Consider the following 16262-nt stretch of genomic DNA (forward strand, 5'->3'; position numbering starts at 1 on the left):
CAGAGGTTTTATTTTGGTAATTCGACGGACAGTTCAATCGCTGGCAAACAGCCACAGGAGAGATTGGCACGGGCTTGGTCATGGTCACAGGTGTACGGTTTGTACACAGAGTCGGCATTCAGAAATCAGAAGTCTACTAATCCAGAAGTGGGTCGATACACAGAGTAGACAATCAGGAAAACGCTTGAGAGAATGCAGGAGACACATAACAATCTAGCAAAGTAAATGTGGAGACATACAAGTATATATACACAGGTGAACTAAACTGGAATGACCATCAGGTGTGAGAATGGAGATGATGGAATAACAAACAGGTGAAATGAATGACTGGAGTGAGGGGTACGGAGCGCAACACGGGGTGTGACAAGACTGGTGAGAGAAATAAATGAGGTGAGAAATACCGAACAGATCTGATCTGAAACATTAAACATTAATTAGGAAAAAAACACGGGATGTGACACAAAACATGGTTAGACTGAGGTAATTGAGCAATGGCAAGCAGCCAGCTACAGAACAATACAGATTGAGACTTTTACAGAAAAGACTGCAATCGAAAGGGTCTGCTCCCTGAAGCAGCATGAAGACTGTGGCTTAAATTCTCATAGGCCATTTAATACAGCAAAGGTTTCTGTGACTGTCTGTCAAAGATTACATTTCACAGATGAGGCCACAATTGTGTGATGTCTAATATCCTTTCAGCTCATATTCAAAGCCAGTGACTTTCAAAGTTCTCAAAGTGACTACAGCATCCAGTGAAAATAGTGTTTTTTTCTTAGAAAAAAACTTCTTGGATGTTGCCGAGACAAAATGAGTTCATCAATAACCCCAGCATGAAATTCAAGCTGTGCACTCAGCCCACACTCCACTTGTTATTCCTCACAAATGTCCAGAGTGCCGTGCCTTCGAACAGAGATGTACCGTGGTCACTTATTTCTTCATGGTACACTTGGTTAATGAAGTGCCCGGACACTTGCCATCAAAAATTGACACTGTTCAGCAAAGACGATGCAGACCATTACCTATGGCTGAAGTAGTTTTAAAAATAATGTATTTGTCTGTTCATCACATCTTAGGTGAGGATGCTTCCATCACCTCTGGGATTCAGATCTATTTCTGACTGTGATTAGTTGTGTTATTCTGGAGATGGAGAGGCTTTTCTCCAGATTGCTTTTTCGCCACATCAGTGAGGCTCAGCATCCAGTAATAAAGGCTCAGACAACACTCAGCGAAGCCAAACATTCAGGACAATCGATGTGTTTTATCATTCTCCTCTTCTCAAGTGCAATAATATCCCCCAATCAGAGGTGTGCCTGTTTGTCTATAACTTCATGAGCTTGTGCACTAGAATACGGGTTTCATCCCTGCATTCGTGTTTGCTGTTAATGGGTATTGGCAGTTCTAACAATGGTATGTCCTTGTATGGAGATACAATAATATACAGTCAGGTCCAGAATTATTGGCGCCCTTGATGAAAATGAGCAAAAAAGGCTGTATAAAATAGCCAACACAGATACCAAGCTATATTATATATTATATGTCCAAACATGTGGGAAAACTATACACTTTTATCCTAATACAATTATTCTGATTTTTCTTTTATTTTTATTGAGTAATACTATTTTTCATGAAAAATGTAGGTGTCAAAATGATTGGCACACTTAAAGATTATTTTAAATAAAACCAAACAAAGATAAATCTGCAGTACAATTCTACTTATTTAAATTAATCTCAGTCTTAAGGAACTGTATTGTGGCCTTCCATCAGTTTCTGTTTCCCTAGGGTATAAAAATGAGGTAACACACATGTAAAATCCCTTTGTCATCCATCACCATGGGGAAAGTCAAAGAACTGTCAAATCAAAAGAGACAGATGGTTGTTGACCTACACAGGTCAGGTAATGGGTACAAAAAAAATACATAAACGGTTAAATATACCACTAACCACTGTTAGGGCAATAATCAAATAGTTTCAAACATCTGGAACAGTTACAAACTTGCCAGGAAGAGGACGCAAGTGCATGTTGCCCCCATGCACAGTGAGAAAGATGGTGAGGGAGGCAAAGAAGAACCCAAGGACCACAGTTCAAGAGCTGCAGACTTTAGTTGCGTCTTGGGGTCACAAAGTCTCAAAATCAACCATAAGACGGCACCTTCATACCAACAGGCTCTTTGGAAGGGTTGCACGAAGAAAGCCCTTACTGAGAGCAACCAACAAATTCAAGCGTCTGGAGTTTGCAAAACACCATTGGAATTATGATTGGAAGAGGGTGCTATAGTCACATGAGACCAAAATTGAAATTTTTGGTCATGTACACCGTCAGCATGTTTGGTTTCAAAAAAAGGATGCATTCAAGGAAAAGCACCTTATACCTACTGTCAAATATGGTGGTGGATCATTGATGCTTTGGGGCTGTTTTGCTTCCAGGGGCTCTTGTTAAGCTCAATGGCATAATGAATTCGACCAATACCTGGACATTTTAGCCCAAAACCTGGTTGCCTCTGCCAGGAAGCTGAGACTTGGCCGTAGGTGGACCTTCCAACAAGACCCCAAACATACTTCAAAATGAACAGAGAAATGGTTCCGTGAAAAAAAAAATCAATGTTTTGCAATAGCGATCTCAGTTTCCGGACTTAAACCCTATCAAAAACATGTGGTCTGAATTGAAGAGGGCAGTCCATAAGTGCAAACCTAAGGATATGAAGGATCTTGAAAGGTTCTGCATGGAGGAATGGTCCAAGATCCCTCCAAATGTGTTCTCTCCAACCTTATTAAACATAATAGAAATAGGCTAGGTGCCGTTATCCTTGCCAGGGGAGGCTGCACCAAGTACTAAAAACAGGGGTGCCAGTAATTGTGAAACCTTTTTTTTTTTGGAAAGAAATTAATAATTTGAAAAATGTGTAATTTTGGTCGATTGCATTGAATCATTAATAAAGTAAAATATTTTCAACAAAAATGGAAAATTACAATATATATAATGTAATGGTATTATTTGTTTTCTACAGTCTTTTTTGCTCATTTTCATCAAGGGTGCCAATAATTCTGGACCTGACTGTATATGTATGTGTACATATACACTCACTGAGCACTTTATCAGGAACATTTACTTTATTACACCAACTTATTAATGCAATTATCTAATCAGCCAATTGTGTGGCAGCAGTGCAATGCATACAATCATGTAGATATGGGTCAGGAGCTTCAGTTAATATTCAACCATCAGAATGATTGCTGGTGGCAGGTTTGAGTATCTCAGAAACTGCTGATCTGCTGGGATTTTCACGCACACTAGCCTCTACAGTCTGCAAGGAATGGTGCAGAAAACAAATATCCAGCGAACAACAGTTCTGCAGACAGAAATGCCTTGTTCATGAGAGACCTTTAGAGGAGAATGGCCAGACTGGTCAAAGCTGACAGGAAGGTGACAGTAATGCAAATAACTTCACATTACAACAGTGGTATGCAGAAGAGCATCTCTGAACACACAACGCATCATAACTAAGTGGATAGGCTACAGCAGTAGAAGTCTTAATAAGTAAAAAAAAAAGAAAAAGTCTAATAAATACATAATAAAGTGCTCACTGAGTGTATGTATGTGTGTCTAGATATGTATGTATAGTGCATGTGTGTGTATAACTGTATACACTCACTCAGCACTTTTTAAATCAATATTACGTATTTATTAAGACTTATTTTTTATATTTTTATACCTTATTTTTATCTGACTCAGCCCCTAATGTTCCAAGCATTGGTGGAATGAATTACTCTTACATTGTATACCTGAAAAAGTGATGTACAGTATTATGGGTCAAATGATACACTTCATAAATATTTGGAGCACTTTAATCAAACTAATCGCTAGCATTGCAGGTCACATTGATGTACAATCATAATTATTTTATTTTGTTGTTATAACCCATGAGCTACATTGATGAATAAGTAGTGAACCATATTATCATCTCTCATGTATTGTTAGATAAGTATATTTATATATTTGCTTTGTCTGGTTTGGGCGGATGAGAGCGTAATTGGGCTGGGTGAATTGTATGTACATGGGAGGAGGCGGAGGTGGGGGTAGGTGAAAGGGTGGAGGGAGGGGGTGGATTGAATGATGTAGATCTTTGTATGATTATCTTTCTGCAAAATGATTATTAAAACGTGAATAAAAATATTTATAAAATAAATATATAATATAATAAAATAATTTTTAATAATAATAAAGGTGCTTGTCTACCTGAGACCCTCGGGTAGTCAAGACATTTACAGCAATCATATTCACATTCTGTATGAGTTTGCTTCTGAGGAATACTGTACATAAGGGGCCCTAAGAATAATAATCATTTTGATGCCATGGTTGTATGGTTCGGAACAATTTGCTGCTCCATAAGTGTTGCCTGTCGCATGTCTCATCATATTTGCTTTAAATGAACAAACAGCAAACAGTAATTCGGCAAAATTAAAGGAAGAGAGCTTGCTCAAACTAAATAAGAATGTTCTCATGCTGTGTTTATCTAGATATTGCTTCCTGTTCAAAATGGATACAGTTGTTCTGATCTCATCTCAGCGGTACTACACAGGGGAAAACATGGTACAATCGACTCAGCTTGTGACCAAACTGTGAAGCTTATTGCTATAGTTAAGGCTTTCCTCAGAACAGGGCTTGTTATGAAAGAGTGGATTGCTGTGTACTATTGTTGTGCTTTAGTTATATTTGAATTAAAAGAGTGAGTCATATGAATGGCACAAGCAAACCGGTCAGTATGTCTTAAATATCTGCATATGAACTGTACAACCCCACTATGGTGAAATCCCTGGTCACCCTCTGGGCCTCTTGCCAGGCAAGAGCAGACAATTATATTATCTTTACAAACCCTTTTGCTTTTGCAAACTGACTGAATATGTTCTCGCCATATACTGTATGACCCAAAGACATCACAGTTGACTTCCATAGGGTAGGATATATGTATAAATATATTTAAACAAACACCCCAAATTTTACAATGTTTACATTCAATTTCCATGCGGTTTAAAATTATTTAACAGATGCATCCACTCAGTTAAATTTAGCATGCAGGGTCAACAAAACTACAACCCTTAACCGTAAAAAAGGATTTCATTTAGAGATGCACTTGAAGTGCCCACTTAATACGATACTAATTGCTTAATGGATTGACGTACACGGGAGAACATGCATTGTGCCAACAAAGACAGGAAATAAGGGTACATGATGCAACAGTGGATTTAAAATCATTACAGATGCCCTGTTGTGCCATATGCCACAAATAGAACCTGGCGTGCAAAACTGCTCGTTCTCATGTTCGGCAACTGTTATGTTTGTGCCCTTCTCCGAGGGACCAGATAATCCTACAGCCACACACCAACAGTCTTTTTATATTTTATATATATATGTGAGGAACCACACTCTCTCTAAGCAGTATAGTTGATTACTGTAAGTTACATCAAACATGCTTGCTTGACTGCTGTACTGTGTATATAATTATGATGTCCAGACCGTGATTATTTTAAATTACTGTTTGTCTGGAATTGAATTAATATACTAGTTGCCTCTCGAGATTGTATCATGCTATTAAAAATATGAAAACAATCTTATCTTGAGATTAAGGGTGATGTCATGGTTGTTTAGGCCATGTCTGGAGGATTGCCAATGCACTGGCACTTCTCACAGAGTTTAACATCGGTCAAGTGAGGGACATTAGTGCAGTTCCTCACTCACAGCCTAAATAAGATCGGTAATTGGTCTGCATTTATATAACACCTTTATGCAAAGCGCTGTATAATTGATGCATCTCATTCACCCATACACCAATGGTGATTGGCTGCCATGGAAGGCCCCAACCAGCTCGTCAGGAACAATTGGGGGTTAGGTGTCTTGCTCAGGGACACTTTGACACACTCAGGGCAGGATCGAACCAGCAACCCTCCGACTGCCAGATGACTGCTCTTACCTCCTGAGCCAATGTCGTCCCCACAAGATAATCAAAGCAAAAGCTTACCAATGCTAACACACACATGCACACAAACATACGTGTAAACACACACACACACACACACACACACACACACACACAGCATGCGTATTGTTTTTATCACTCCCAGGTTACCTGTCGATATTGCTTTGCAGGACTTTGGTCTGCTGCTGGTCATCCTGAGCTTGTAGTTCCATGGCTTCCTGCTGCTGTGCACTCTGGAGGCTCAGTCCATCCATGAGCCATTGCTCTCGCAAAGCCTTTTTCTGTACGTGGGAGGAGACGCGAGACAGAGTACGTGGGTGCACGTTATATCAACACTTCTCAAAGGACGGCCTTTATGTATAACTTTTTACATTTGTAGTCGTAAAACCGCATCATGCTGGTCCTACTTTCATATTCCTGAACACTTTCTGGACTGTATCTGTGCCTATGCTCTGTGTTAACACCTGCCTGTGTACAAATAGCGGCAGTCCAGGCTGTCATCGTGCGTTAATCTCTGCATGTTTAACAGGAACAGTCTATTTTTTCAGGAGCTGTCTATTTACATCCTGTGTTAATATTCAGCCTTTTTCCAAATACATCCTGTGTTAACACTATATATTTATGCAAACAGGAGCAGACTACACAGACTTCATCCAGTGGAAATACAGCACTGTGGCTTTTTAGAAATAGCAACATACTGTCATCACTCTCACTCCGTGTTAATACCCTCCCCTTTTACAGAGGCTCTGCTTACACTAATATCTGATACAGCTGAAAAAAGGAATTCATGTATGTCTGATACATGCCGTGGTTGATTCTGTGCCGTTAGACTGAGATCACATGCCTCCTAGTTGTTGCACTCTATATTCCATCCAACCTAAAGACCAGCACTACCACAGACTGCTTTATGACTCCCACACACTTGTCATGGGATGGTAATTATCAGTAGAATGCTAACCAAATGTGACCAAAAAATAGACTAGAACATTCATTTATGACACTGGTAGATTCCAATCTTGACCACTTCAATCCAATCCAGACCCAATTTCTTATTTTTAGACCTCTGTCATCTAACATGCCAGATTCGTCAGGACGTCACATATAGTGTAAATGGGGCCATCTGGAAATACATTAGTGGACCCTCTTTTGGCTCAAATGTAAAACATCTCCACGTCCATCTGTCATACAGCTCTCATGTGTGTATATATATATATATATATATATATATATATATATATATATATACATTATACATATCAATATATGCAGATCATTTTGTTCAAGTAAAATTCCATTACTTAACTAATAGTAGCTCAGGAGTCCAATCTCTTGTGACCTAGCCTACAAATTATCATTGTTAGTAGTAAGGTAAGATAAATAAATTAAATAAATGACTCACCATGTTAATATTCCTAAACATGCCATTCATCTACACTTCTCTAAGGCACTCTGGGTGAGAGTACCTGCCAATAATAATCTATAAGTGATTATAATGAAAAGTAATGTCATGAATATCTTAGATAATGGAAGCATGATATATTGTGGCCATATTATATTTCTATCTAGCTAGCATTTTTAGAAACTGAATGAAAAGCTGCTTTACTAGTCCTCTGAATCTTTATTTAAGGATTTTTTTTTATTTTTAGAAAATGCTATCTATCTTTTCTTACAGTATAACTTACAATATAGTCCTGCTTTGTTACTTTGTGTACTATGTGGCCGTTTAATTTCTTCTAACTCATGACACTTTTTGACACAACACGAATTTGTGAAAACTGTTGTACAGTTCTTTTTAATACATTACATAAAAGATAATGGACACATTTGTAACCTCATTTTGTCAACAAATCATGCAGATATAAATATTCTAGTATCAAATGTACACCCTTCTCCTCTGACCTCTCGCATTAACAAGGCGTTTCTGTCTGCAGAACTGCTGCTTACTGGATGTTATTCGCACAACTCTAGAGACCGTTGTGCGTGAAAATCCCAGGAGATCAGCAGTTTCTGAGATACTCAAACCATACTGTCTGGTACCAACAATCATTCCATGGTCAAAGTCACTGATCACATTTCTTCCCCATTCTGACATTTGGTCTGAAACAGCTGAACCTCTTGACCATTGCTGCATGCTTTTATGCATTTAGTTGCTGCCACATGATTGGCTGATTAAATATTTGCATTCACAAGCCAGTATACAGGTCTACCTAATGAAGTGCACACTGAGTGTATATACCTGAGCTACCACACATTGGCCTGGCAACCAGATATGGCAGCTTGATAACTACTACATGGGACTACTACATGGATTTATGGTATAATCTGTCCACCTGTCTGCTTCAACACAGTTATTCAAATATTAGGCCTTGCAAACATAACACAAATTTGTGTATCTATTTCCTCCATTGTTTATCACAGCAGACCTTTGTAGGGTTAGTTAGTTATTAAAATCACAACATGTTTGCTTGGTGGAAACATGATTTATGGGAAAGTGCTTTAATTGACTACACCCACCCACACACACAGGCGCGTGCACGCATACACACACATAAACAAACACACGCTAGCCCGCAAACAAGTATATATTCCCATATTTATGTATTCAATGTAAAATCCATACCTTCAAATACTGAAGTTTTAACTTTTCTTCCTCAATATCTCTCCTTTTATTGACAATGTCCTCTTGGATTTTTCTCTTATCCTGTGTACATGGATACAAAGAGATCTCAGAGCAATCCCCATCCCTGTCACCATACAAAGCAAACATGTTACACACACGCATTGTATCCGGTACCATTGCTGGATTGACATATTCCCCTGAATGTGGCCATTGAGAAGACCAAAAGGTCCATTGTATGACACAGTAAATGGCTGAGACTTTTCAGTGATCGGAGACAATGTCATTGCCATAAGATTCAACCTGCTCTGAGACGCCATCTGCCAAAAATAACACGTCAGCTGTTCCTCCACACATGCAGCATGTGCGTGCGACTCATGGGAAGGTAAAGACTGTGTTCAAACAGCTAACATAAACAGTTAGCATAAACATAAACTAGTAGTTGTGTGCACCTTAGGTATTCAATGAGTATTCAGCTCTGAAAGTGCACACTCAGACAGTGGGATATAATTTGTATTAAAAAAAAGGTGGGTAAGGTAAATTTGAGCTTACTTTCATTGGTAAGTTTATGTTTAAGTAAACTTAGAGAGCCTCATTCTATAATGTGTTGAGAATACAGTAAACACTACAGACAAAATCAACATTATTTCCTCTTTATACTAATGATAAAATGATAAAATGATAAAAAACTCAAAAAGGGAAGTGTTACCAATGTCATCAAAATGGACAACAACAAATGTAAACAATGTAGGGTATGTAGATAACATCTATGTAACAAATTAATTAAACAAACCCTGGACTGTATAGACTGCTCTCCATGTTGCCGAATTTACAAAAAACTGACACTACTGTAGATGGAAGAAAGAACAAACTATTGGAAAAAGAACCCAGTCAGTGCTGTTTAGTTCCTTAACCAGCTTGACCTTCAGACAAAACAAACAACACTCTCCAGTCTCCAGCTACATCACACCTCTGCCTAACTTTTTTAAAACTGACAAAATGGATAGATTGTCCTTCTATACTAAACAAATGACTGAAACCCAGCATGTCCATAAACACAGTAGGTTCCTGAAAGCCCACCAGAGCCATTACTGAGAAATGGAAAAGCACACCAGTAGGCTTAACACAACTGAAATAGCTTTCTCTGAGAAACAACCAGGAGTGTTCAAATACACTTAATAGTATGTGTTTCCTGTTCCACATCTCCCCTTTAAAATAATCATTGTTCATCCTCGGAATTTACCGTTATAGCGTGAAGTCGCTCCTTCAGCAGGTCTTCTTCTTCCATGGCAAGTCTGGAACAGAGAAGGAGAGAGCCCCTGAGAGGGTGGCAAAGAGCAGGGAGGAGAGGGGAGGGGAGGGGGTTAGCCCGGCAGACAGCAGTGCTGACGGACAGACTGAAGGACCGAGGAGACAAGAGGGACGCTCTGATGAGCTTGAGCGCCGCAGAGGGACTGTGATGGGAGCGTGTCTGGGCAGAGGCACGGGACTCGAGGTGATAGGGGGCTGGGGGGACTAGCCGTGGCAGGGGGCCAGCTGGAATAGCTGGCATGGCCAGCATGTATCACTGACACGTCACATGTCAGATTTATCCCCGCGGAGCTTTCTGAGGATGGACAAAATCTGCTGGGACCTGCGCACGGGATCTGACCACTTTTTCACTTTGTGGTCCTTGATCAATCACAGATATGAAGGCAGTTGCAACCTCTTGTTGTTCAAGAGCAGACATTTTGTGATAATTCCCTGTGACAGTTTTACACTGAGCAGTTTTCTGCTCCTCATTAGGGTTTGTACTCTTTGCTGCTGTTCAAATAATGTACTCAAAGTCCACTTCTTAGTGAACTTTGTCTAATGATGTTGATTTTTCCAAGGTACTTTTTTGCGGCTATAAAAAAAACATTGTGACAGAGAGACTATCGCAATCATTTATCACTTATGTGGTCTTTATTTTTTCATTTTCTAGACCCAGTAGACAAAAGTCACTTTCCAGTTAAACATAGCCCAGTGTCCAATGTTAGAGGGCATTCAAGTAACAAGACTTATGAAAAGAACTGGATCAGGTTGCAAACTGGTTGTATGTCTTGCCTAAAATATGCTCTATTAGACATCCCAGGTCCTCGTTAAGCAACAACACGCCCCCTGTCAATATTTCAGAGCAATATATCCTTCGTCCTGCCATTCAGCTTTCAATATAGCTCGCAAACCTCTTGATCTATGAAACCTCATCCTTGGCAATGGCTGTGACTGAACTGTGCCATATGGACTGTATCCCACTGTTACCACCAATGTAGCACACCGGGGGTGAGATGAAAGAAAATATGTCTACGAGCCGACACCGGCACGATTACTACTCTGTCAGATAATACAGGATAGCATTCTGCGGTTTGGCTTACAGTTACAGCTCTCACACTTTTTTTTATTTAGAAATTAAAATGACATTGATGGGTAATTACAGTCACTTAGCAAAAGTGACCTAGAGTGACCATTGACAATTCAGTATGGCATACTTTTCAAACACATCAGAGACAGAGATACAGTCAAATGCAAAAGTATTGGGACAGTGACACAATTTGTGTTGTTTTGGTTCCGTAGTCCAGCACTCACATTGGATTTTAAATAAAACAATGACAGTGATGACTAGGTGAAGACCATCAGCTTTGAGTGTACATAAATCCATATCAGGTGACCCATGTGGGACTGACAGCCCTTTTTATATGTAGTCCCCCCTTTTTATTTGGATAAATTGACATAACTGACATACTTCGAAATAAAGTAATCATATTTTGTAATTGGTTGCAAAGGTTTTTAATGACAGCCTGAGGTCTGTGACGGACAGACACCAGCAGATACTTGGTATCTTCACTGGTGATGCTCTGCCAGGCATGCGCAGCAATACCCTTCAGTTACTGTTTGTTTCTAGGCATTTTGCCACCAGTCCTGTCTTCAGCAAGTGAAATTCATGTTCAGTAGCATTCAGAATGGCTGAATGATTTGGCCAGTCATTTTTGGCCATGAAAACCCTGTTGGTTGCTTTAGCAGTATGTTTGGTATCCTGTAGTCGCCATACATGCCCATGCCAAAACTCACTCTTGACAGATGAGGGAGGGAGGGGTGCTTTTGATAATGAGCAGTTCCTTTCTTTCTGTACACATTACTCTTTCCATTCATTTGGTACATGTTAATACTAATCTCATTTGCCTATAAGACTTTAGCTTTATTAGTGTACTTTTTAGCAAACTCTACCCCAGCCATTCTGTTGTTGAGTGGCTGCACTGTGTTGAACCCTCTGGGGTTATGCTGATATAGTCTCCTCTTGTTGATGGTCTTTGACACATCAATGCGTACATCCTGTAGGGTGTTCTTGATCTGTTGGTCTTCACAACTGAAAGTATTCTTCTGGTATCCACTACAGTCTTCCATGCTTAACCAAGTTGTTTGCTACTGCTGTGCTTACCAGAGCTTTCTTGCTTCCTAACAATGTATGAAGCAGTTGATTTTGACTCCCCCAATGATTTGTGTGAGTATCTGATGGATTTGTTCTGATTCTTCAGCCTCATGATGGCCTGCTTTACAGAAACTTCTTTGGTCCTCATGTTGATAGACTACAGCAACAGCTAGCCATGAAACAGCAGAGCCGCCAGTTGTCCAATTACATTTGGTCCCCTGAAATTGGGGACTAAGTGCTGTAATTCCTACACGGATCACCCACATGGATGTAAATACCCTCAAATTAAAGCTGGCAGTCTACAATTCATCATATTCATTCTTTCATTTCAAATAAAATGTGCTGGTTGACAGAGCCAGCACAAAATATATTATTGTCCAAGTACATACAGGCTACACTGTAGATAAATAGATCTTGCAAGAAATGACAGTATTCGGGCAGCTCCCAGTGTACAGTGCCAAAACGTTATATCATTTAAGTGAATTTGTAAACTCATGTCCTTACTGTGAACCGTCTAACAGGCTGTGATATTAACTGCACTTTTGTTGCGTAACAGCAGCTAATATTCCAGTCCTGAGAAGCAGATGCCTGGATTAGACCAACATATCTGTTCTGTACCCTGGAAGGACAGCAAGATCACCTTCCAAACTACTAGCTAATCTGTCCTGCATCTTTTGCCAAGTCAACCGTACTATCCAAAAACACAATAAACAAGGTACAGGACTGAAGTGTACTGACCCTGTGGAGCATTTTTATTCAGGTCAAAACAATTACAGTTCTAACTAATCATTGTGTTAATTGTTCCTGATGCATGGAAAATGCCTTCCACAGTCCCGTACAGAATGGATTTATGTAATGCTGATGGGTGAGTCACTGTACAGTGTGGAGAGAATCCGGGAGTGGGTGAGGAAGGGGAAGGGACAGTAGAGGGAAACAGTAAGGCTTACCCCTCATATGGGGCAGAATGCAATGCAAATCTGACCCGAATGGGGCCCCCTTGCTCCGGGCCGGGGGGGACATAAGGCAGGCCGGGGAACAAGAGGGACACGCTCATCATCAGCGTCAGGACATTTTACAAGTGTGAACTGGTTATGACCCCTCACCTCGGTGACAGGGAATAAGACCTACACAGACAACAGGCAGGGGGGTCGGATCCACCTGGTAGGATAGCGGTGAGTAAAGATACGCTGGGTCCAGAAATAGCTTCGACACAGCTGTGCTGTTGGGGGACGGCGAGTGGCGCGACGTGCCGCCTTTGTGCGTGTCCCCAAAAGTGAGGATTGTCAACAGGTGACGTCTCTGTGAGGAGCTATGGGATATTTCTGTGTCTTGTCAGCTCGTGCTGTTCATCTAATCTAAGACTTCAGGTACTCTGCCATTACTACAGGCAGTTAGACATAATGAACAACATTGTAGATGATGACTGAATCAAAAGAATACAGTATAAATTACATAAAATATTTTTTCACTTTTGTGCTCAGGAACAAGGAACCAGTCATAATAATAATCACAACAGCAATAATAATAATAATAATAATAATAATAATAATAATAATAATAATTATTATTATTATTATTATTATTATGTGAGTTGGACCGATTACAGGGGACCTCCACCAAAAATGAAATGGGATCAGCGTGTCAGAAGCAAAGTTTATAATAATATAATAATAATAATAATAATAATAATAATAATAATAATAATAATAATAATAATTATTATTATTATTATTATATTATTATAAACTTTGCTTCTGACACGCTGATCCCATTTCATTTTTGGTGGAGGTCCCCTGTAATCGGTCCAACTCACATGGGACCGATTACAGGTCTAGAAATCAGTGGGTTAACTTGAAATAGCCTATTTTGACAGCATTATATGTGGTAACTTAGCCATCTATTCTTAATTCTATTTTATTGAGACCTTAAGTAAAACATCCCTAAAATCTTATGCTTGCACAAACACAGTTATACAGAAAAACATTGACAGCTATTTCACATGGTTATAAATCCTGTAAAAATTTGGAAATTTGAAAGTATTTTAAAGCAAGGTATCCAGAAGATTCACCGGGTGATTTCTTGGCTTTAGATCAGAAGAGGAGTAATTCTAAGGCTTCAGCGTTTAAAGGAAAGTGATTTTTTTAAACTCCAGACTCCTAAATCTGTTGACAAAAGGATTTAAGAACCTCCTGGTAGGAAATAGCCTGGTGGAAATAGCACCAGGCTTAGAAGAATTAAAAGATTAGAGATTTAGAAAAACCCCATGAAGTTCCCCTTCTCTGATTTTGTCCATAGTTTTTCCATAAAGACAAAATGTGAGTTTAGAAGCTCTAAACATGGAATGAAGTGAGGGCATAGCCTGTGGCTAACACTCAGTTCTTCTCTGTCACACTCTGACTCAGAGACTTCTCAGAAACATTCTTGCGCCAAAGTACCCCAATAAAATAATAATAATTAACAACAGAAAAGCACGGGAGGATGAGAATGGTAACAGAATGTGCGGAGAAGCCCCAGACGAGAAGGGATTATCACTCACCGGCTGTGTGTTGATGAGTGGAGTCTTTGGTGAAGGGAAGAGCTCACTCCAGTCTGCACAGTGTGGAATCCTGCATGACTGCTCCGGGAGTGCAGGTAGGCTGAGGGTAGAGCAGGGGTTACCAATGACTGGCAGGCTGCCGTCTCTCAGCAGTGAAAGTAGGGCGGGTAGAACAGCCCGTCCACACCCCCCAGCTCTGTCAAAGCCAAACGTCCGGCGATATATAAGTCTGTACCTCACTGCTAAATAATGTCTCACTTTCCACACGGCGATACACACAGGCACACGCACACACACATACACATACATACACACACGCAGATGCAGAAATATAGACCTATACACACACAAAGATACACATACATGCATTCACACATATGCAGACACACACACACACACACACAGAAAAACGCACACACACGTACAGACACACACACACACACATACAGACACACGCACACACACGTACAGACACACACACCCACAGAAAAACGCACACACACGTACAGACACACACACACACATACAGACACACACACACACACACACTTACAGACACACACACACATGCACACATGTACAGACACACACACACACACCCGCACACACACGTACAGTTTAGACGCGTGGCGCCTCTTCTCCGGGTGTCTTCACAGCTGTCAGTCCTGCGTGATAGATGTGCACAGGCATCAACACTCGACATGTAATTAGCCAGCGCCTTCTCTTCCAAGTTTGTGTCACAGGCTGTGCTGTTGCGTCAGGCTGTTTTTAATATTCAGGACGGCCATCAATTTAGCCTACGAGCTCCGGCGCGATATCTTTCATCTCCACTCCACAATTACAGTAATAAGAGTGGGAGCTAGGAGCAGTGGGAGTAATGCAACAATCGCGCACTTGCAAGTACATACTGTATGTGCGAAAAGACACACACGCACACATAGCAATCAAACCACGAAACTACAACAGTGACGCTTCATACAAGTTTTGATGATTCATACAGTAGTACAATGAACAAATCAATCATCAGAATGATTGGAAGCTAATCTTTCACTGCTGAGGGCTTTTCCTTTTTCAGGAATTTTAATGTACAATGTAAATTGTGTAATATTTTTGAAATGCTTGTTGATACTCCGTGTGGTTACCTGACAAATGGAACATTTAACATGTGTACCCTCTGGACGAAGAAGTGGTTAGATGTTTAGTGGCTAATCAGAACAAATATTCTGTTCTACGTTCCACGAAAAGAAAAAGCTGGCATTTCCCAGGTTCACCTGTTCACACCTTACACCTGACTACTTTGCTTTTCTCAGCTGTCTCTTTTCAGCATTGTAGAGAAGTTGAAACTGCAACGGCAGAGGGCAATGTGAATTGTCAGTATATGGCAATAGAATCTCACTGGCTCTGGCAGACACAAGCAGGGAGACTGGTTCCCATGGCAACACGATGAACTCTCCAAATGCTCGGTTCTGCATAAAATCACGATAGCCATTTCTATACACTCACAAACTGTTACGTTCAAGCTGTTCTCTGTGGACATTTGTGTTAAATACTCAGTAGAATAGCTGCTGTTTAAACCATGGAAAATTACCGATGTGCATTTCAACTCGATTCTCATCAGCGTAAGGTTCCCGCTGTGTTAAAAAATCAAAAATAAAATGATGTCTTGTTTGCCTGAAAAGTATTGCTTTACAT

At 40.1% G+C, this 16262-nt stretch overlaps 1 protein-coding gene across 5 annotated transcripts in view; it reads right to left on the reverse strand.

Annotated features, from left to right (window-relative positions):
• palmdb (palmdelphin b) overlaps positions 1–15394 on the reverse strand; it is a 37547-nt gene extending 22153 nt beyond the window's left edge. For 2 of the 5 annotated variants that reach the window (XM_061238231.1, XM_061238235.1), the window contains exons 1-5: positions 15186–15394; positions 14571–14766; positions 9833–9884; positions 8593–8673; positions 6123–6253 (exon numbers count right to left, since the gene is read on the reverse strand). In XM_061238231.1, coding sequence (XP_061094215.1) covers positions 6123–6253; positions 8593–8673; positions 9833–9877 — 257 coding nt within the window. In that variant the 5' untranslated portion in view covers positions 9878–9884; positions 14571–14766; positions 15186–15394. Of the gene's footprint in view, positions 1–6122; positions 6254–8592; positions 8674–9832; positions 9909–14570 lie in introns of all 5 variants that reach the window. The other 3 variants (XM_061238233.1, XM_061238232.1, XM_061238236.1) reach the window with 3 other exon arrangements.
• Between the last annotated feature and the right edge of the window lie 868 nt (positions 15395–16262).

This window comes from Conger conger, chromosome 4, assembly GCF_963514075.1.
Source record: "Conger conger chromosome 4, fConCon1.1, whole genome shotgun sequence".
In the NCBI taxonomy this organism is placed as follows: domain Eukaryota; kingdom Metazoa; phylum Chordata; class Actinopteri; order Anguilliformes; family Congridae; genus Conger; species Conger conger.